Source organism: Nothobranchius furzeri, chromosome 14 (genome assembly GCF_043380555.1).
Source record: "Nothobranchius furzeri strain GRZ-AD chromosome 14, NfurGRZ-RIMD1, whole genome shotgun sequence".
NCBI lineage: Eukaryota > Metazoa > Chordata > Actinopteri > Cyprinodontiformes > Nothobranchiidae > Nothobranchius > Nothobranchius furzeri.
The window spans coordinates 45,146,380-45,169,190 of NC_091754.1; the positions used below are offsets into that span (position 1 = coordinate 45,146,380).

Here is a 22,811-nt window from a genome sequence, read left to right on the forward strand (position 1 = left end):
GCACGCAACATCATTATCCACCCTTTTGAGGGCTCTCTTTTCTAAACATCTGTCCCGACGAGACGGAGAACGCAAGCTTGTGATTGGTCAGGACGCCGCTGTCACCTACAACGCCGCCATTGCGCCCTCAAAAACATAAAGAGAGCTGAGGACATCTAGCGGCAGATGCAGAGCAGCTTGAAGAATACCTCACGGAAAACTCTAAAAATATGAACGTTTTACTCCCCCATGACTGGGGGAGTAAAAGTGAAAAGCAAGCGTTTTATTGGTGAACGGAAATGACGGGTGGAGAGTGCACAAAGAGGTGGAGGAGTCTGAGAGACAAATTTGTCCACGTCAAAAAGTCTCTGAAATATATAAACACTAGAGCTGCCACAACCAACTATATTAGTAGCCGACTAATCGTGTCATTAATAAAGGTTTAGCTTATTGCACCTGGATGCTCTAATATACCATCATTAGCTGTGATCAGCTATGTGCCATCTAATAATAAAGACAAGATGATAGCTTACCAGCAACTTTGTAACTTGTTAATACAAATTTTACAGTCAGGTGGAAGTAGGCACCTAAAACCAAAATGACTTGTGTTCACCAGAGTCTTGGTGTCAAGGTTGAAGCGCTTCATCTTCCAATCTTAACTCAAGAGATAGCAGGACCAGGGTACGCCTCTGTAGCACGGCTGGTCCAGACGTCAGCAGTCAGGGACCATCGACAGCTCTGAGGGTCTTCTTTACCGTAAAGATAAAAGATGTTAAAGTTAGTTTATTTACCAGATTAATAATTCTGTTATATCACATAATGTAGGTTAAGATTTAACAAATCAAATGTTTAATGCATTAAAAATATTAGTTTCTTGTTGTTCAGTCAGCAACTTTTTATTTTATCGTGCAATTTATTCTAATGTTTATTTTATTTGTCTCCAGAGAGAGAAGCACACACACACACACACACACACACACACACACACACACACACACACACCACACACACACACACACACACACACACACGCACACTTTAAAAGTTGTGTAATTCTTCTTTTCCGCCAAGGTGGTGAAGTGGGATCAGCCTGGTAGAAGGTTGTTGTCATATATATGTCTGTGGTTGTTGTGGTAACCCTGGTTGAGCTGCTTGATCATCTCTCTGAAACCTTGATACCGACCATGGACAAGAGTCTGCTAACCAACGTGCTCACAATGGCCTCGGTCAGGACGTTTGCTTGCTGAGGTGTGCACGTAACAAACTGGTCCACTGACAAGGAGCACTGTTATTACTGCTGTAATGTAGCGGGATGAAATTAATCGTTAGAGCAAAAATACGTGACATACAAACGTGTTCTAAAGGTAATAAAGTCACCACCACTACTGGTGTTGCTACAGCTATAAATACAAGTAACTCTGTTGATGTTAGCAGCTAACAAGAGCTAAACTTACAGAGGCGACTCTTTGTTCTCCGTTATGTCGTTCTTCCTCCTAAGATACTCGTGCATCGTCAATGTGCACCTGTGAAGGGAGAGTTTCACTTTGCAGAGTTTGCACCCTACGGGTCTTTCTTTTATCTTTGTATAATGGTCACAAAACTTTCAGCTACGTTGTCGACTCGCCACGTTTACTTTCTTCGGTGATGAAGGCTGAGCTGGATGGCCACTACTGTGCATGCGCCTCAGAGCTAAAGCAGCAGCTGAGCAAAAGGCAGGAAGCAACCGCTGAACGTGCCGCAGCAGGTGAGGTTAAAAACATATTTATGAAATAAACGGCGCTTTGACTATTAAATTAATTGTCCGGTATTTTATTAGTCGACATCGTTATGACGAGTCGACTAATCGTGGCAGCTCTAATGAGCACAATAGTGAATGCAATATCGTGGACCGGAAACATGACAGGATACCACAGAGCAGCGCTACGCCATCTGTTGTCCTGGCAGGGAATTGCTTTGCAACACTCCCAGGAGTCGGAGAGCAAAACATCTCCGTCTGTGCATGTCTCTCCCTCATGGAGCTGACTAAAGTTGTCATTTGCATTTTTTTACTGTGTGGGCGTCGGAACGAGCCCCCGCACCATTAGAAGAAACATCCCAGCTCTAAAGCTGATCTTCATCTGCATTCGTCACACGTCACATGATCAGGAAGCAGTAAATCCATGTGTTAGGAGATCATTTTGGGCCACTGCTGTAAAAAAATGAGGTGCGAACCAGAAAAGCTTCTGCTGATCACAATTCAACAACAAATTATGAATGGTAAATGGCCTGTATTTGATATAGCGCCTTCTAGAGTCCTGGAACCCCCCAAGGCGCTTTACAACACAACCCATTCACACACACATTCACACACTGGTGGGGACGAGCTACGATGTAGCCAAAGCTGCTCTGGGGCGTACTGACAGAGGCGAGGCTGCCGAGCACTAGCGCCACCGGTCAGAACGGATAACGCTCCAAACGCGCGGATCCTTCCTGATGTAAGAGGTGAGTCTGCTCTTTGTTTTGGTTGTTTTTGCGTTGACATCATCCTAGCGCGCAACGTTCTGTGACTCTTAAAAAATCAATGAAAAACGCTTTCTGATCAGGAAACGGCTGGCAGTGAGTTAAACAACCCCCATGGGTTGCTCCCGCACTTCAGGCAGATGTAGCGACGGTGGTAGGGGCTCGACAATGGCTCAAGTGCGCGTCAGGCCCAGGCTCTGCATGCGCATCCTCTCTCAACATGTGCAGGAATTGGCACGTACTTGCCACATGCGTGCATGGATGCACAACATCATGCGTCATGGTCACAAGCTCCAGTTTCGGTCTTATCCTCCCCCATTCGCTGGGATTGTGGAGACCAAACAGACGTCATCGGATCAGTCTCGTTCTCAGGTCAGAACTGCTGGAACTCCTGGTAAAGAAAGCTTCCCAGGGTTCCGAAAGGCAAAGAAAGTTTAGGGTTCTACTCCTGCTACTTCCTGGTCCCGAAGAAGACGGGAGGTGTCAGGCCCATTCTTGATCGGTCTTTGTTCAACTGCTTCGTGGCCGTAAAACACTTCCGCAGGCTGTCTGTCAAACAGGCTCAGAGCAATATGTGCCCACGTTATTGGTTCACCTCCATCGACTTGAGGGATGCTTATTTTCACATTTCAGTAATCCCAAAACACAGGAAATCCCTGCATTTCTCCTTAGACGGAGTCCATTACCAGTATAACAGACTCCCGTTCAGTTACTCTCTCGCCCCTTGCATTTTCACCAAATGCCTGGAGGTGGCGCTTCAACCCTCACCCTCAGAGGGCATGAGGATCCTCTTTTGCTTAGACAATCTCTTGCTTCTGACCTGCTCCAAGCCTGAATTGGACTCACAGACCCTGGTGGAACACCTGATCGGGTTGGAGTTTTCCATTAATTGGGAGAAAGGCTCCGTGATCCCTTCTCAGGTGGTCACATTCTTGGAAGTGGAACTGAACTCCGGGATAATGAAAGCTCGCTTGTCTCAGCCGAGAATGGTGGAGTTGACTTCGATGCTCGGGTGCATGCGCCTTTGTCACACTGTCAGCCCTGACAATTATGAGACCGTTGGGCAAGATGGCAATGGGTCACGTGGTGGTTCCTCTGGGTCTGCTTCACATGAGATGCATGCATAAATGGTTCAGACATCTCAAGGTTCACCCGATCCACCACAAGCGCTGCATGTTGGTCATCCCTCCCTCAGTGGGGGAATCCCAAGACCCTGAGATGCGAAGTCCCGCTCGGCTGCTTGACCTTCCATGTCTCAGTATTACAGATGCATCTCTGTCAGGATGGAGGGGTGCATTTTTGTCCCATTCAGTGGGCGACAGTTGGCCTCCACGCACTTATGGGCACATAAATGTGTTTGAACCTCCGATGGTCCACAAAACGATTCTTCACTTTGCACCTCTGCTCCAAAACTGCCATGCTGTTGTTCACGAGCAACCAGGCCGCAGTTGTGTATATAAACCGCCAGGCGGGGTTCGCTTGACTGCGCTTCTGAGGTTGGCCAGAATGCTTCTGTGCTGGGCTCAGACGCACCTGTCGATGAAACCGTTTATATTCTGGGCATTCTGAATGTCGGAACGGACATTATGTTCAGAGGTGGCCCACCTAACTCGGAGTGGCATGTCCACCCTGATCTCATATTTCAGGTTTGGGACAGGTTCGGGGAGGTGGCTGTGGATCTGTTAGTCTCGTGAGAACACACACTGCAGGCCGTGGTTCTCTCTTAGCTTGCTGGAATTCGCCCTGCTCGGTGAGGATGCTTTCGCCCAGAAACCATGGCCCAGGCTCCTTCTTTACGCATCCTCCCGGTTCTGCTGATTCAACGCCTCCTGGTACGAGTCAGGCAGGAACAACTATTGTTTATTCTGGTGGCTCCTCACTGCAGCTGCTGGTGAAAGCACGCCTGTGGTGCCTGCGTTGGAGGTAGGATGCACTCCTGCAGGCAGGTGGAACCATCAGACACCCACCGATCTTGGATCAGCATTTGTGGGTCTGACCACCGAACGGCCACGTTTAGTGTGTCTCAGTCTGTCACTCGATGTGGTCCAGAGCAGGCGTTCCGCACATGTGGCTGTTTCCTCCTGTCATCAGGGATATGGGGATAGATCTGTCTGTAGCCATCCCCTCACCAAACACTTCTTAAAGGGCGTTCAAAGGCTCAGACCTGCTCCTGCATCTCTGACTCCACAATGGGTTTTGGCTGTGGTTCTGCTTGGGTATTCTCAGGCTCCCTTTCAGCCTTTGGGCCAAGTTCCACAGAATTTTTTTGTCCCTTAAGGTTGCAATTTTGCTGGCTCTGATGTCATTCAAGAGAGTGAGTGACCTGACTGCTCTTTCTGTCTCGCCCTCTTGCCTCAGGATCAGGGATGATGAGGGTTCAGCTGTTCTGTGCCCCAACCTTGCGTTCATCCCCAATAGCATCATCAGCTCTTTCAGGTCCAGACCCATTTCTCTGGCGGGGTTTTTTTCCTCCTCCTCATGAGTCAGAGAAAGATGCTGCGTCACACCTGCTGCATTTGCTCACACAGATAGATTGTTTCTCTGTGGCAGCCTCTGTCATCTCAGCGTCTTACATAATGACAGTGTGACATCATCACGATCGCCTATGCGTCCTCTGGTCTGGATGCTTCCGACAGTTTAAAGGCACATTCCACATGGGCGATTTCTTCTTCTGTAGCAAGGTTTTGCTACAAGCATCTTGCTTACTTTCCACCACATTCATCATCTGTCATCCTGTACAACCATCATCTCATTCATACTTTGTCTTGTCTACCCCTCCCCCACTCTACTTCCCACTCTGTGTTCACTTCCCTCTAGGATTGGTTATGCTGCCTCACTGCTACCTAGGATTGACTGAATAGTGTTGTTGTTGTTAGCCTCAGGTGATAATGAAGCTGCTGCTTCATTATCACCTGTAAGTCGCTTTGGCCAAAACCGTCTGCTACATACACAAACATGTCTATAGCAGACATATGCATGGCTTGCTTTATGGTCATCACCATCTTCCTTTGTGAGGTTTTACCTCAGAGGTGTGTCCACCAGCCTAGCTGCTAATGTGGTGCTGGCTCACAGTTCTGCCTGTTCACAACTGTTGCTGAGGTTTGGATACAGAAACTGCCATTTCGTTTCTTACCCTTATGTTCATATGCACCCGCACTTCCATGTTCTGACCATGTTTCACATGGTGTTGTTCTTGATGATGACAACCTCCACATTCCTGCCTGTTGCTAGGCAACCTTTAGGGTTGATTCTCATCAGCTGTATGCTACATCATCGTGTTCTCCAGCTGCTCGCACATATTTGCGCCTGCTGGCAGCTGTGGAGACTTGTTTGGGCAGAAGCCTCAGAGTCCGCTCAGGTTTGGTTCTTAACCAGTGTGGCGTTGACTACATCGGGCTCCGCCTTTAATCGAATAAGTGATGGCTTAAAGGGCGGAGCTATACTCATAGAATCTGGGGTTACAATACATAACCCACTTTCTTCGACGGAGAAATGGTCTCTTTATTTTATTATTCTTTTTCTGTATACACTAATGTGGGAGGGGCTTAGGCTCCCCCCCCCCCCCCCCCCCCCGACTCGACTCTGGATGAGCATCTGAAAACGGATGGATGGATGATTATTATTATTATTATTATCAGCGAATATCATTTAAGCATCCAACCAATTTAGGATTCTTTATGGTTTCAGTGTTTTCAGCAGCAGAGCCTGCTTCGTGCTTTGTCACGTTTCTGAAATGAGACAAACTAGGCTAATTATGTTATTTATTTATCTTTCATCAATGATTTATTTAGTTTTTAATGCTCAAGTTTACTTTTAAATATAATTAAATAACATTTTAAAAAGCAATGGTGTGTGAAATGACATCTGCTCACTAAAACCCTAACCCTAACCAACAACCCATCACCTGATGTCCTCTCTATGTCCCCGCCCTCACAGCTGAGGACCAGGCTAAACACCTTTTACCCCCTTCACCTGTTTTCATGTCTGTGAGCTACGCTGAAACAAGTCTGTTTGAACTTCGACAGTTCTTCTAGGTGAATAAATGCTGGTATCTGATTGGTGTGATCTCAGGGGCAGGGGGCGAGAGGCGGGCTTTAGAGACGAGCAGCGCTATAGAGAGTAGGTGTGGCCTTCTGTCTGTTTTTGTTTACTAATCTGGCTTAAAGACATAAGAAGGGAGGTGGCATCCTTCTTTGGTTTCATAAAATGAAGCTGGAAGTCCTCTAGCAGCCGCACCGAGGACTTGAAGGGTTCTGGCTCTAGAACTGTTTATATCTTCTCTGCAGAGCACCCATTCCACCATCTAATCGACACCCTTAAAGATGGCAGGATCAAGTTCTTCAATCCACAAAAATTAAACGATCCAAGATATGGTGAGTTTTGGCCCTCCCACTGGAGATGTGCCTGTTTGATGAGGAGTCAGCGTTGTTGTATGTTTATGAATGATGCAACTTGCACTGATTTCATGTGAAAACATGCAGATGTGAGCAGGGTGGTGACATGGACAGTGAGCAGCTCAACACATACCTTTGATCTTGTCCCTTAGACAAACTTCCTTTTTCTATCCGCGTCCTACTGGAGGCAGCCATTCGTAACTGTGATGGTTTTTACACAAAAATGGAAGATGTGCAGAAGATCCTTGCCTGGCAGGAGCAACAGGATAAAGCTGAGGTGCCATTCTCACCTGCACGAGTCATTCTGCAGGATTTCACGTGAGTTTGTTTGATTTTAGGTCAAAACCTTAAATTAAAGAATTATGAAGCTCATAACCAAGTGAGTGGGTTTCCCTGGTTTACCTAACTCCATGAAGAAGGCTGATTTTCTGTTTTGATGTTTTCTTCTGACAGAGGGATTCCTGCTATGGTGGACCTGGCCGCCATGAGGGACGCTGTAGCCAAACACGGTGTGGACCCCGCTCTAATCAACCCTAAGTGTCCCACGGACCTGATAGTAGACCACTCTTTCCAGATTGATTTTAGTAAATGGTCTGTGTCTTAGATGGTCGGTTTCAAGAACTTTGAGTAAATGGGGTAATAGAAGTTTATTCTTTAATGTAAGTTTTATCTCCAGTGCCATACAGAACACTCCCAATCCTGGCGGAGGGGACGGTCCCACCCAGAACCAGGCCTCCTCTCGCTCCACTGCCTCCAGGCCTTTCATCAGAGGGGACTTCCAGTGTGGAGACCGGAGAGGCTCTTGTAGTAAAGCTGCCTGCAGTGACTCGCCCACATCTTTGGGTCCATCTCCAGCCTCTGTCCAGCAGATAGAAAATACTCCTCTCCTCTGTCCTTTCCACCTCCAACCCATCTCTGAGTGAGTGATGGTGATGATGATGATAATGATGGTGGTGGTGGTGGTGATGGTGGTGGTGGTAATGGTGATGATGACGATGATAGTGGTGATGATGATGTTGGTGGTAATGATGATAAAGAAGGTGGTGATGATGATGTTGGTGGTAATGATGATAAAGAAGGTGGTGATGATGATGATGTTGGTGATGATAGTGATGGTGATAATGGTGATGAAGGATGATGATGATGATAGTGGTGGTGATAATGGTGATGAAGGATGGTGATTAATGATGATGATGGTGATGAAGGATGATGATGGTGATGATGATAATGATAGTGGTGATGATGATGTTGGTGGTAATGATGATAAAGAAGGTGGTGATGATGATGATGTTGGTGATGATAGTGATGGTGATAATGGTGATGAAGGATGATGATGATGATAGTGATGGTGATAATGGGGATGAAGGATGATGATGATGATAGTGGTGGTGATGATGGTGGTGATGATGATGATGGTGGTGGTGGTGGTGATGAAGATGGTGGTGATGAAGGATGATGATGAAGATGGTGGTGGTGATGATGGTGGTAATGATGATGAAGAAGGTGGTGATGATGATGGTGGTGGTGGTAATGATGATGAAGGTGGTGATGATGTTGGTGGTGATAATGATAGTGGTGGCGGTGGTGATGATGATTATGATGATGATGATGGTGGTGGTGATGATGATGATGATGATGGTGATGATGATGGTAGTGATGATGGATGATGATGGATGATGATGCTGTTGGTGGAGATGGTGATGGTGGTGATGATGATGGATGATGATGCTGTTGGTGGAGATGGTGATGGTGGTGATGATGGTGGAGATGGTGATGGTAGTGATGATGGATGATGATGGATGATGATGCTGTTGGTGGAGATGGTGATGGTGGTGATGATGGTGGAGATGGTGATGATGGTAGTGATGATGGATGATGATGGATGATGATGCTGTTGGTGGAGATGGTGATGGTGGTGATGATGGTGGAGATGGTGATGGTGGTGGTGGTGGTGATGATGGTGGGGGTGATTGTGGTGGTGATGATGATGATGGTGATGTTGGTGGTGGTGATGGTGTAGATGGTGGTGATGATTATGATGATGATGATGATGATGTTGGCGATGATGATGGTGACGATGTTGGTGGTGATGCTGGTGATGGTGGTGGTGGTGATGATGATGATGATGATGATGATGATAATGATAGTGGTGATGATGGTGGTGATGATGATGATGATGATAATGATAGTGGTGATGATAATGATAGTGGTGGTGGTGATGATGATGATGATGGTGGTGATGGAGATGGTGGTGATGATGGAGATGGTGGTGATGATGATGGTGGTGGTGGAGATGGTGGTGGTGGTGGAGATGGTGGTGGTGATGGTGATGATGATGATGATGATGATGGTGGTGGTGGTGGAGATGGTGGTGGTGGTGGAGATGGTGGTGGTGATGGTGATGATGATGATGATGATGATGGTGGGGGTGATTGTGGTGGTGATGATGATGATGATGGTGATGATGGTGGTGATGATTATGATGATGATGATGGTGATGATGTTGGTGGTGGTGCTGGTGGAGATGGTGATGATGATGATGGTGATGATGGTGGTGATGGTGATGGCGGTGGTGATGATGATGATGATGATGATGATGATAATGATAGTGGTGATGATAATGATAGTGGTGGTGATGGAGGTGATGTTAATGATAGTGGTGGTGGTGATGATGGAGATGGTGGTGATGATGATGGTGGTGGTGGAGATGGTGGTGGTGGTGGAGATGGTGGTGGTGATGGTGATGATGGTGGTGATGGTGATGATGATGATGATGATGATGATGATGATGATGATAGTGGTGGTGATGATGGTGGGGGTGATTGTGGTGGTGATGATGATGATGATGATGTTGGTGGTGGTGATGATGATGATGGTGGTGATGATGGAGATGGTGGTGATGATGATGGTGGTGGTGGAGATGGTGGTGGTGGTGGAGATGGTGGTGGTGATGGTGATGATGGTGGTGATGGTGATGATGATGATGATGATGATGATGATAGTGGTGGTGATGATGGTGGGGGTGATTGTGGTGGTGATGATGATGATGGTGATGTTGGTGGTGGTGATGATGATGATGGTGGTGGTGATGGTGTAGATGGTGGTGATGATGATGATGGCGATGATGATGGTGATGATGTTGGTGGTGATGCTGGTGGAGAGGGTGATGATGATGATGATGATAATGATAGTGGTGATGATGGTGGTGATGATAATGATAGTGGTGATGATGGTGGTGATGATAATGATAGTGGTGATGATGATGATGATGATAATGATAGTGGTGATGATGGTGGTGATGATAATGATAGTGATGGTGGTGATGATGATGATGATGATAGTGGTGATGATGATGATGATGATAATGATAGTGGTGATGATGGTGGTGATGATAATGATAGTGATGGTGGTGATGATGATGATGATGATGATGATGATGATAATGATAGTGGTGATGATGGTGGTGATGATAATGATAGTGATGGTGGTGATGATGATGATGATAATGATAGTGGTGATGATGGTGGTGATGATAATGATAGTGGTGGTGGTGATGATGATGATGGTGGTGATGGTGATGATGGAGATGGTGGTGATGATGGAGATGGTGGTGATGATGATGGTGGTGGTGATGATGATGGTGATGGAGATGGTGGTGATGATGATGGTGGTGGTGGAGATGGTGGTGGTGATGGTGATGATGGTGGTGATGGTGATGATGATGATGGTGGTGATGGTGATGATGGTGGTATTGATGATAGTGGTAGTGGTAATGGTTTCACAAACACCCAGCTTTAATCTCATTTCCGGTCTTCATCAACATAAATTATGTTTGCAGAGTTTTTCAGCTTGTCTTTTTGTTTTAGAATTAAACTGCAGCTTTCTGTTCTTCTGGAGCTTCCCACTACTTCTTTTTTTTTTCAGAACTGAAACAGCTTTGAAGAATCAAGAAATGGAATTGTTCAGAAACAAAGAGAGACTTCAGTTCTATAAGGTATCAGAATGAGTTCCATTTTGTTTTTAATGTTTCAGTTCTGTACGTTCTTTAAAGGGGTAATAGAGGAATGTTTTTTGCTCTTGGAAAATGGCCTTTTAGCCTTTACATAAATAATGAAATGTTGTTTTGACTCAAAATGGCCCAGAAGCCCTGTAAAATAGCCAGAAACAACCCAATAGTAATGTTGTACAAAGAGAAGACTGGTTTTCCCCGCCCACTTGGCCAGGACTGCCTGAATATCCTAAATGACCAGGTTATTCCATCTTCTCTAATGGCACGGCCACATTCCAGGATTTATCAGGCTCAGATAGTGAGAGAGTGGTTCAGGGAGCATGAGACATGATTTTCACACATGGGTGGGCTACCACAGAGTCCAAACCTTAACCCCATCTTTGGGATGTGTAGAGAAGGCTCTGTGCAGCGGTCAGACCACCATCATCAATGCAAGATCTTAGTGAGACATTATTGCAACACTGGATGGAGATAAACCTGGGGATGTTGCAGAAGCTTATAGAAACAAGGCCTGCATCTCTTACAATGTGTGTCGTAACCAAAGCTAACCTTTTTGTTTGGTGTTGACTTTTGATCCGGCAGTGTAAGTGATTCAGGGCAAAAGGCAAAGCGGACCATAAAATAAGTCTTTCAGCCACGCAGGGTACACTGATTTTTTTCTTTTGTTCAGGAGCCCATGAGGCGACCAGAAGGGGAGGACGCTTCTGTTAGCAGTAGCTCGGCCTAGTGGATACGGAAAATAATCAGACCCCTGTCAATTTTTCACTCTTTGTTATATTGCAGCCATTCACTAAAATCAATTTAGAATTCATTTTTGTTCATTAGTGTGTCTCCCTCTGTCGGCTGGCCTTGTGTTTTTGTCTGACTTCGCTGTGAACGGAATGTTAGTGACAAACTGGGAATTAAAGATTTGCTTTGTAGATGCCTGAAGGGAAAGACGAATGTGGAAGTAGTATGAAGGCAAGCGGATCATGGAGCTGTCCTTCCCAGCATGTTGAATGCCCAGTATGCACACACTACAAGTGTCTCTTGCTCTGCCTTTGCTGCACCAAGCTGAAGACATCTCAGCTCTCCTGAGCAGTGTCTTAATGGTCTTGGCCCTCTTATCTCTCAGAACTGCTTTTACCATATGAACCCTCGCAGCCTCTGCACTCCTCTGGTCTGGTTATCCCTAAAGTCAGGACTCACATTCACGGCAACGCGTCTTTTCAGTATTACAGCACTCGCCTCTGGAACAGGCTGCTGGAGGACCTCAGGGCCGTAGAGAGCGTTCGTGTTTTTAAGTGCAGGCTCAAGACCCACCTTCTTAGCTTAGCTTTTAAATGATTTTTATTTATTATAGTAGATTACTTGCTTTGCATAATTACATTGATTACATTTTATCACAGTTTTATTTTACATCTATATTATTTCAGTATTTAAATTCTCTATTATTTATTTACTTACTTTTACTATTATGTTATTTCATCTTGTAATAATCCTTCTTCAAGTGTTTCCTCCGTTGGGGCTCTCTGCCTCGTGGTTGGTGGTGGACTGTTGCTGCCTGGGTACTCTCCAATAAGTGCTTGGGTGGCAGTGGGGGTGGAAACATAAAGCTGGTGTGAGAAGTGACAGCACCTGTGCAAACAGATGACACAGCTGGAGGGGCGGAGACACGCCCTCCCCACCTAATTGGGTCTATCTTCGACATGCTGAGGCACTGGCAGAGAGGAAGCCCTCTTATCAGCAGCCTGCAGCTTTTGTGTTAACACAAGAATTTCTTTCCCCTGATTTTTTTATTTTCTCCATACCCTGGACCTGGTCAGTTTTACCTCATCTGTTAGTGATCCTCCTCCCTGCCACGTCCTTTTCCTCCTTGAGAGTTAATATACGTTCATCTGCCTCAGTCTTTGCTTTACTCAGTTGTTCAAGATGCTGCTGGGCCCACTTGTTTCTTGACTTCATTTTGCCAGAGGTGAGATAAAACAATAGCAAACCAACTTAAATCATTGAGCCGAGTTTGGGATCTAATCTGATTTAGTTCAGAGAGAACTTTTCCGGTCAGGGACCGCAGCGTCGACTCTTGGTCGGGAGTTGTGGACCGCGTCACAGTCGTGATGTAGTCGGATAAAGAGCATAGTTCAGACAAGGCATGGATGGCTGAGTTGGCATACTGACCTAGAGTCATAGTAGTCAGAAAATCCACACTGACAGCGTCAGCTGGAGACATATTTGCAGCTGAAGCAGGAAAAGAAAATGAAAAACGTTAGCTGTGCTAACGTTAGCTAGTATGGCTAATAAGCCTTTTGGCTGACGAAATACCCTTTATTGGTACCGTGGCTTCGTCTTTATGCCAGTAAAATGCTTGCTCACAAACTATGTCCATCTAAGGGTTGCGTTGTAGCAGTCTTACGTATTTTAAAAGCTAGAAATTAGTCGTTAGCTTAACTACGGGAAAAGAGTGTGGCGAAACGCGTGCTCTGTTTTAGGTCTAATGAGATGGAACAACAGCTTCAGACACGGCTGAGCTGGAATTTCAAAGCGTGAAAATGGAATGTTCCGGCCGTAATTAAAACGCAGATTGATCAGATCCAATTAAGGTAGCTTTGGTTAACTTTAGCATTCAAGCGTCCTTGAGCCAAGTTAAACACAAGCATTCACTCCTTTTTAGGGACAAGACAATATTATTGCTTTAACAGCTTGAAACTGGTTTGAGTTTGATGAGAAAGCGCTCGTGAACATAAGTGAAGAGAGGCTCTTATGTCCAACACAGCAAACAGATCTTAAAATCTCAAATGATTAAAAAAGTGTTGATTGTGATGTACGTCTTGGCTGGCTCGCCATTATGTAACAATTTGTAGGTGGTTACTTTTAATAAATTGCCAGTAGAATATAAAGGTATTCAATAAAATGTAAATTCCATAAAAATGTGTATTATCAATTTTATTGAGCCTTTGATATTCAATTGATGATGAAACTCGGTACTTTGGTTAATCCAGGGAAACAACTTTATAATAATTTGACACAGAGACAAAAATATAGTTTATAAAAATATATTTAATACTAGGGTGATGCAGAACAAATGATTGTACATGCTGACTTAAGGTAATATCAACTGACACTGAATGAGCAATGATAAAACATGACCTTAGATGTTATGTTTAAAAAACCTAATTAAGTGTCTTAGAAAATAGTGATGTCTGGGTTGTAAAATAAGTCTGGCTGAATGTTTACTGAGGTTTAACAAGTTATCAAATTACTAAAAACATCTGACACCAGGTGCAAGTACGATACCTGTGTGATGAGGCATCTCAGCGATCCTGCTGGCCACAAAGTCTCCTTGGCAAGCGAGTAGTTTGACTTCTGGATGTCGAAGTCTGCGCTCCTCTGAATCTGCATCAGCTGGTCAGAGATAACCTCAGGGTCTGCTGGCGAGACGTTTCACATCTGAAGAGTTGTTTCTCTGATAAAGTTTTGCAGTTTTGCAAAGAAAGTCTGACCTTGAAAAGGATGGTTCATCTGCTACTGACCCAGTTTGGCCGAACTGCTACAGCTTGCTAGAACTGACTTTTAGAGGAAGTGTTACCTCTTGTGTAATGTTTTTTGTATACAAATTTAGACAAATCCGAATCTAACAAGTGTAAATGTGCGGTTACCAAGAGTCCTCAAACATCACTCCTTCCTCAAACACTTGGAGCAGGTCTATTTTCATTTATTATAAAGCAAATGTGTTAAACAGTTTATTAATATAGTAATATTAATATGTGAATATATACTGATAATAAATAATTATTAAACTGAACAAGTAGACTCATTTGGTGTATTTAAGATCAGATTCAAAGCATTTCTAGAATAAACGATTATGTTGATTCATTCATTGCTGTGTAGCAGTCAAGGCATTATTAACAACAGACCACACAGACCTCCAGCAGAGGGCAAACGTAGAACATCTCAGCAGACCAGTAGAAAGGGCCTAGCTACCCCAGCTACCCTTTTTGTGAAAGCTCAGGCTGCTCTGCTACTCTACCGAGTGTTTTAGCAAAATATAATAAAAAAAAAGAGATGAATAAATGAACACAAGTTCTAGGATTTGTTTTGCCGGTAGGGCTGTGAAATGGGTATTAATATTTTATATAAGTGGTCTTGAAAAAGTCTTAACCCTCTGGAGGCAGATGTGCAATGTTAAAACCTACCTACCTGGTTACTACACACACGTATTTCATGAGCATTTTAAACTCAGAAGTACCCCTGAAGGACTTAGTTGTTTGTCCTTTTATCAAAACTTATTTTGAGCCTGAGAGGGTTAAAAAGTCTTGAATTTAACTTGCTGAAACTTGAAGGGGCCCTGGTAAGTTGATTTAGGAGTTACTCGACCTTCATGCTTAATACCTTATTTGAATGATAATATCTTTTAAAACTGATAGTCCTTGCTCTGCATTACCATCTGCCTAGAAAGGCTTTTGATGTTTGGCATGATCTAGAGCAGTGGTTCCCAAACTTATTTAGCCGCGCACCCCCTTCTATGTCCCGACCATGTCGACGCACCCCCCAGCCCCACATCAGGGCATGGCTATATATATATATATATATATATATATATACACCGTTAAAAATGATCAAATACGGAACATATCTTAACATTAACAGCGTGCGCAGGTCAGAGTGCTGAAGCTCGGAGCGCATTATTATTATGAAGCTAGGGCACATGCGGAGGACACACACACACACACACACACACACACACACACACACACACACACACACACACACACACACACACACACACACACACACACACACACACACACACACACACACACACACACACACACACTATATACTTGTTTTCAATTACATTTATTGTGCCCACTTACTTTTTCTTAGGCCCACCCACAAATGAGTTTCTGGCTACACCCCACGCACCCCCTAGCAGCAGCTCGCGCGCACCACACTTAGGGAATCCCTGATCTAGAGACACAGAATTGGCGTGTCTCACCTGAAGTTATTTCTGTTTGCCCACCAGCTGATTAGCTTTTTAGGTCCATGACTGATTCAGAGAAGAAGCCAGATGTTGTGTCTAAGCCATGGTTTGGCTCATTTGCTCATGTACCACCATCTCTATAGCCGTTAACAGAACGTATTTGGGTTCCAACGTCCTACAACTGCTCCATCCATGGGCTGTGAGGGTAAAGCAGCAGCATGAGTGTCTAGCAGCTGAAGTGATTTTGTCAGGCTGTAGCATTGAGCTGTGGAGTCACCATGGCCTCTGGGTTTGTTTACATTGAAATGGACCACACTTCCTACAGGTATTCAGTTTGCTGCAGATTTTAAGTACAGTAATATAGCAATACTATGGTTATTCTTGGATATCCATCATACCATAGTACCGAGTAATAAACAGGCAAAATACAAAATCAAACCTCCATCCTGGTCTTAAGTAAGAAAAGTAGGTAACTTAAAAAAGTTTCTCTAAAAGAAGCAATAAACCTGTTGAGTTTTAACATTTTTACTCTCTTCATGAAACAGTGGTGCTCCAAGGCCTTTAAGAATGTCAACGTGGTTCCTCCAGATGTTGGTGCTGTCCACCAGGTGAACCTGGAGTATCTATCCAGGGTAGTGCAGGTCAGCGATGGTTGGATCTACCCCGACAGCGTAGTGGGAACCGACTCTCACACCACCATGGTCAATGGCCTGAGCATCCTTGGCTGGGGTAAATCATCTTCAGACTGTTAACTAGTTTATGCTTCTGCGTCGGAATGGAGAAATGCAACGCAGTCGAGCACACCTTTCTAAACATCCGTCAAACAGGACGCACAAAGCAAGCTTGTGATTGGTCAGGACGACACTTCCTTTAAAGTTGTCAACAGCGTTGCCATTGCGCCCTCAAAAGCATAACGAGAGCCAAAGATTTCTAGCGGCAGACACGGAGATGCTTGAAGAATACCTCGCTGAAACCCCCGTGACTGGAGGAGTGACAAGTTACGCAGCAAGCGTCTCATTGGTGGATGGAAATGATGGCAAACGTGGGTTTAGAGGTGACGTGGGCATGAAGAGGTGGAGGGAGGATGAGGAACAAATTAATCCGTGTTAAAAAGTTTCTTAAATGCAAAAACACAAGAGCTACACACCATCCTGGACCCGATACATGACAGGATACCCCGAACAGCGCTACGCCCTCTGTTGTCCTGACGGGGAATTGCTTTGCAACACTTCCCAGGACAAGGAGACATCCGAAGGCGAAACGTCTCCGTCAATGCGTTCGTCTCTCTCTCTGAGCTGCCGGAGAAGCATAAACTAGGATTTAACCAACCCAACATGAAACCCGTGGCTGACCGAGTGTTACACACATCTGGGCTTGTGCTTGATCCTCCCACCAGGTGTCGGAGGAATCGAGTCGGAGGCAGTTATGCTGGGCCAGCCGGTGTCTCTGACCCTTCCTCAGGTAGTGGGCTGTAAACTGGTGGGCTCCATTAACCCCCTGAGCACGTCCATCGACATCGTCCTGGGCATCACCAAGGTGAACATCTCCTGAAAACGTTGTTTCTCACACACATCACAGAAGCAAACGTGACTCCCCATTACTAGTCTAAGTACTCCTGATTCTTTAGCACCTGCGTCAGGCTGGTGTCTCGGGGAAGTTTGTGGAGTTCTTTGGACCGGGTGTCTCCCAGCTATCCGTTCCTGACCGGACCACCATCGCCAACATGTGCCCAGAATACAACGCTACTGTCAGCTTCTTCCCTGTCGACGCAGTGGCACTCAAGCACTTTAAAAAGACGAGTGAGTCCCTCCAACAGCCCACGGTACTGACAGGTTCATGTTTCCATGGCCGGGGATTCATTTTGGTGCTTCTTCCTTTTTCTTTCATCCAGATTTCTCACAGGAGAAGCTTGAACTAGTGGAGTCTTACATGAAGGCTGTACATCTTTTCCGAAGCTACGAAAAACCCCAAGAAGACCCTCAGTACTCAGAGGTGATCCAAGTTTTTTTTTTTTTTATCATTTTAAGATCTTCTGTGGGATGTTTAAGGATGTTTTTACTCTAAACAGTTTAGTCTTTGTCCAGAGCTGTTTAGTAAGTGATGGAAAGTCCTTCCTAATTATCAAGAGAGCTGCGGTTCAGGTCAGCTGAAGCCACTGGTGTTTGTGCAGGTGATTGAGATCAACTTGAGCTCCATGGTGCCCTACATCAGTGGACCCAAAAGGCCACAAGACAGAGTGGCTGTCAGCAGAATGAAGGAGGACTTCCAGAGCTGTCTTGATGAGAAGGTAACGTGCAGAAACCTGGATAATCCTGCCACAATCAGGAGCTTTGGGTTCAGGTTGAATCATTGTTGATGGAGATTTGGTTGGTTTAGAGCTGCTTGATTATGGCCAAAATGATCACCATTATTTTTGGCTGAAACTGAGATCTGAATTATATAAGACTTGTTTACCCAGCCAATACAACAAAAGAGAGCCATGCAGTGTAATTATACATCAGACCTGCCAACCCGTACGCGTTTTGTGTGGCAAGTACGCTATTTGGCATCTAATTACGCCGGTACGACTCACCCCTCTAAACTACGTAAAAAGCTCCAGATACATGAGCTCTGTAGCAAAAGCACATCTGGTGCTCATGTCTGCAACACGACTCAGCAGCGTGGTGAAGAAGTTTAAGCCAGTCATCTTGGAAGAGCGGAGAAAATCAATTCTGCCTGACCTGTAGTGTTTTTTAATGAGAACAACATATTTAATTATTACAGAAAACAAAAGAGAACCATTAGTCTACACCTAGACTCTTCAGACCTTAACTAGATTATTTAAAACTAACAGCAGAGTCCTTAAGACTTTTATGAAACCTTTATTTGGTCTGTTACACAAGTTTCATCTGGTCCACCGTAGATCTGGTCCACCATAGATCTGGTCCACCGTAGATCTGGTTCACCTTAGATCTGGTTCACCTTAGATCTGGTTCACCTTAGATCTGGTCCATCGTAGATCTGGTCCATCGTAGATCTGGTCCACCTTAGATCTGGTCCACCTTAGATCTGGTCCACCTTAGATCTGGTCCACCGTAGTTCTGGTCCACTGTAGATCTGGTCCACCGTAGATCTGGTCCACCATAGATCTGGTCCACCGTAGATCTGGTTCACCTTAGATCTGGTTCACCTTAGATCTGGTTCACCTTAGATCTGGTCCATCGTAGATCTGGTCCATCGTAGATCTGGTCCACCTTAGATCTGGTCCACCTTAGATCTGGTCCACCGTAGTTCTGGTCCACCGTAGATCTGGTCCACCGCAGATCTGGCCCACCGTAGATCTGGTCCACCGTAGATCTGGTCCACCGCAGATCTGGTTCACCGTAGCTCTGGTTCACCTTAGATCTGGTCCACCGTAGATCTGGTCCACCGTAGATCTGGTTCACCTTAGATCTGGTTCACCTTAGATCTGGTCCATCGTAGATCTGGTCCACCTTAGGTCTGGTCCACCTTAGATCTGGTCCACCGTAGTTCTGGTCCACTGTAGATCTGGTCCACCGCAGATCTGGCCCACCGTAGATCTGGTCCACCGTAGATCTGGTCCACCGCAGATCTGGTTCACCGTAGCTCTGGTTCACCTTAGATCTGGTCCACCGTAGATCTGGTCCACCGCAGATCTGGTCCACTGTAGATCTGGTCCACCGTAGCTCTGGTCCACCGCAGATCTGGTCCACCGTAGCTCTGGTCCACTGTAGATCTGGTCCACCGTAGCTCTGGTCCACCGTAGCTCTGGTCCACCGTAGATCTGGTCCACCGCAGATCTGGTCCAGCGTAGATCTGGTCCACCGTAGATCTGGTCCACCGTAGATCTGGTCCACCGTAGATCTGGTCCACCGTAGATCTGGTCCAGCTCAAACCTACAACACTAGACTCTCCAAACCTGGACCAGACTGTTCTACAGTAACAGTAAAACCCATACCAGACAGCTGGTAAGTGTGAATCCTTTAGTAGATCAGTGAAAGTCCACAGAAGACAACGTTCTTCTTTGATGTATTGTGAGTTTGGATTATCATGTCAGCAACATGTTATTCAGTCCTACAGGTTTATACACAGTAGCTTCGTTTATGTTAGCAGTTTATTTTGGTCACCCATCAAGCAAAACATTTTATAATCAGAGCAGATTAAAGATGCAGGAAGTGGAAAATCAGCCGGAATGAACCTTTCCAAGTTAGAAACTAGAAAGGGAACCAATTCAGCTTTTTACAAAACAAACAACAAGAAATTAATCAAATAAAACAGTTTCCAAATGAATGAGAAAAAAATCAAATAAAAATGGCGGCCATGCTTGTGACCCTCTAAACTACCTGAGCAAGCATTCAGCTTCATCTGCAATCACGATGTGGACATGAGCCACCAGGGAGCTGCAGGTAATGTATAAGTTAGTTACCCACATGTGCTTTAAGCCTGCTTAATATTACATTCTTGAACCACCTGTTGCAATACACAAAATAAATCATTACCAATAAACACTTATTTAAATATGTTTTTATTATTTTTGATTAATTAGGCGTTGAAATATTTCAGTGCAACTAACTTGTGGCTATCAGCTTGTATAAGCACGCATGTTGTATAAGGTAAGCAACTGCAACCTTTGAGTTTTACTGTTTAATACTAAAATATGTCCTACTTTGGATTATTAAAGATGTTTCCAGCCAGTAATCGGAGAGATTACAGCGTGGAAAGCTACGGAGTTGCAAAAGTCTGCAACAAAGCGCCACGCATGTGGTACACAGAACATGTAACAAGGTCTGTAACATGAAATAGAAACAGCTGTGGTGTGGTGAACTTCCAGAACCTGCTGCGTAGGAATTATGTAGCCCTGTCCAGCAGCACAGAGACCATGTAGGAGAGTTATGTAGCTACTTTTAGTGTGTGACCTCCACCGAGGAAGGTCTATGACTGGTCAGTCGACGTTACGTGATCATGCTGCTCATTCCCTTTCCCAGTGTCCGGAGTTGTGAGACGGTCTGGAGCGCAGCTGAGTGTTTTACTCACCTGCTGAGAATATTGACGGCAAATCTATACAGAAAGCAGCTAAGAGTGTTCAGAAATGTAGCCTGGTTGTTCGCTGGTGCTTTTAGGAAACAGAAGTCAGGAAGGGGTCTGACGAGTTGTTAGAAATAGTGACAAAGTTACTAAGTTGTCAACGTGGCGTGAGAGGTGCGCTTGATTTGTACACCACCAGGAAGGAGCAAATAATCATTTTATAACCGTTAAAACCCAGACGGTAATTGTGATTAGACTTTGATGAAGTGAGCAGCCCTAGGTTTGTTCTGTTGTTGAGTCTTCTCTTTTGTCTCAGGTGGGTTTTAAAGGCTTTCACATCTCCAAGGAGAAGCAGAAGATCCAAGTTCCACTCCTGCACTGTGGTCAGGAGTATAGGCTGGCCCATGGCGCCGTGGTGATCGCCGCTGTTATCAGCTGCACCAACAACTGTAATCCGTCGGTCATGCTGACTGCAGGTTAGTAATGCTCTTTCGTCGTTCCAACATTCAGGTAGAAAGGATCCTAAACCTCTTCACCCATCCACAAACATCAGCAATGTTTGTTCCTGACAGGTCTACTGGCCAAGAAGGCTGTGGAGGCGGGGCTTGTGGTCCGACCCTACATCCAGACCAGCCTGGCCCCTGGGAGCGGCATGGTGACCCACTACCTCAGCACCAGTGGAGTACTGCCTTACTTAAAGCAGCTGGGGTGGGTCTAAACACGGCCACCGTAGTGAGCAGGCGTTACTGCCGTTGGCTAATGGTCTCATGTTACCAGTCACAATGAATGAAACGGATGTTCGTCTACAACTGGTTCACTGTGGAGCCAACCCATTTAAAGATGGCTGCCACCTCTGACTGACCAGAGCTAACTCACTGATGCGGTGTGCAGTGGCTGGGTAGGGTTAGGGTTTGGGTGGTGGAAACGTACACACACACACACACGAACACACAAACAGTCGCGCACACACACACACACACACACAAACACAGTCGCGCACACACACACACACACACACACGAACACACACACACACAGTCGCGCGCACATACACACACACGCATATGAACACACACACACATATACACACACATACACACACGAACACACACACATACACACACACTCACATACATACACACACAAACACACACATACATACATAAATACACACACGAACACACACACATACATGAACACACACACACACACATACACACACGAACACACAAACACAGTCGCAAACACACGTGCACACACATACACAAACGAACACACACACACATGAACACACACACACTCGCGCACACTCACACACGAACGCACAAACACAGTCGCACACACACACACACACACACACACTCTCACACACGAACACACAAACACACACATACACACACACACATGAACACACACACTTGCGCACACTCACACACGAACACACAAACACAGTCGCACACTCGCGCGCGCACACACACACACACACACACACATACATACACACACATGAACACACACAGTCGCGCCCACTCACACACAAACACACACACACACCTCTAGCCTGAGGCCGCAGCGCCGCTCACACCCCTGATCGCTGTAGAGCAGGGCGAGGGTGGTGCGTTCACAGTGCCTGGGACAATTGTAGGTTAACGTGTTGGGACCTGAAATGTTGGTGGGGCCTGATCTGTAAACGGGGAGGAAAGAGACATAAACAGTGCTTCAGAGAGGCGAGGACCCGAGTGAAAACAGGAAATGTGTAGAGCAAGCCGTTTTACCATTTAGTCAGCTATCAGACCTCTGTAAGCCTTTCTTTTATGTAATTTATCCTAGAACTAATCTCGTTAGTCAGAATAGCAAACAAAGGCATCAACAGCTATGTTGTTACTATAGAAATGATAATTAAGGATATCCATAATAAGGAATTAAGTTAAGAGATTAGGGCTGC

General features: G+C 45.4%; 1 protein-coding gene across 1 annotated transcript in view; it reads left to right on the forward strand.

Moving 5' to 3' along the window:
• Positions 1-22,811, forward strand: part of ireb2 (iron-responsive element binding protein 2) — a 38,313-nt gene that overhangs the window by 2,316 nt on the left and 13,186 nt on the right. Inside the window, exons 2-13 of the mRNA XM_015952187.3 lie at positions 6,765-6,851; positions 7,025-7,190; positions 7,326-7,463; positions 7,549-7,791; positions 10,797-10,866; positions 16,387-16,570; positions 17,238-17,377; positions 17,469-17,640; positions 17,733-17,833; positions 18,012-18,128; positions 21,183-21,342; positions 21,439-21,574. Coding sequence (XP_015807673.1) covers positions 6,765-6,851; positions 7,025-7,190; positions 7,326-7,463; positions 7,549-7,791; positions 10,797-10,866; positions 16,387-16,570; positions 17,238-17,377; positions 17,469-17,640; positions 17,733-17,833; positions 18,012-18,128; positions 21,183-21,342; positions 21,439-21,574 — 1,714 coding nt within the window. The remainder of the gene's footprint in view (positions 1-6,764; positions 6,852-7,024; positions 7,191-7,325; positions 7,464-7,548; positions 7,792-10,796; positions 10,867-16,386; positions 16,571-17,237; positions 17,378-17,468; positions 17,641-17,732; positions 17,834-18,011; positions 18,129-21,182; positions 21,343-21,438; positions 21,575-22,811) is intronic.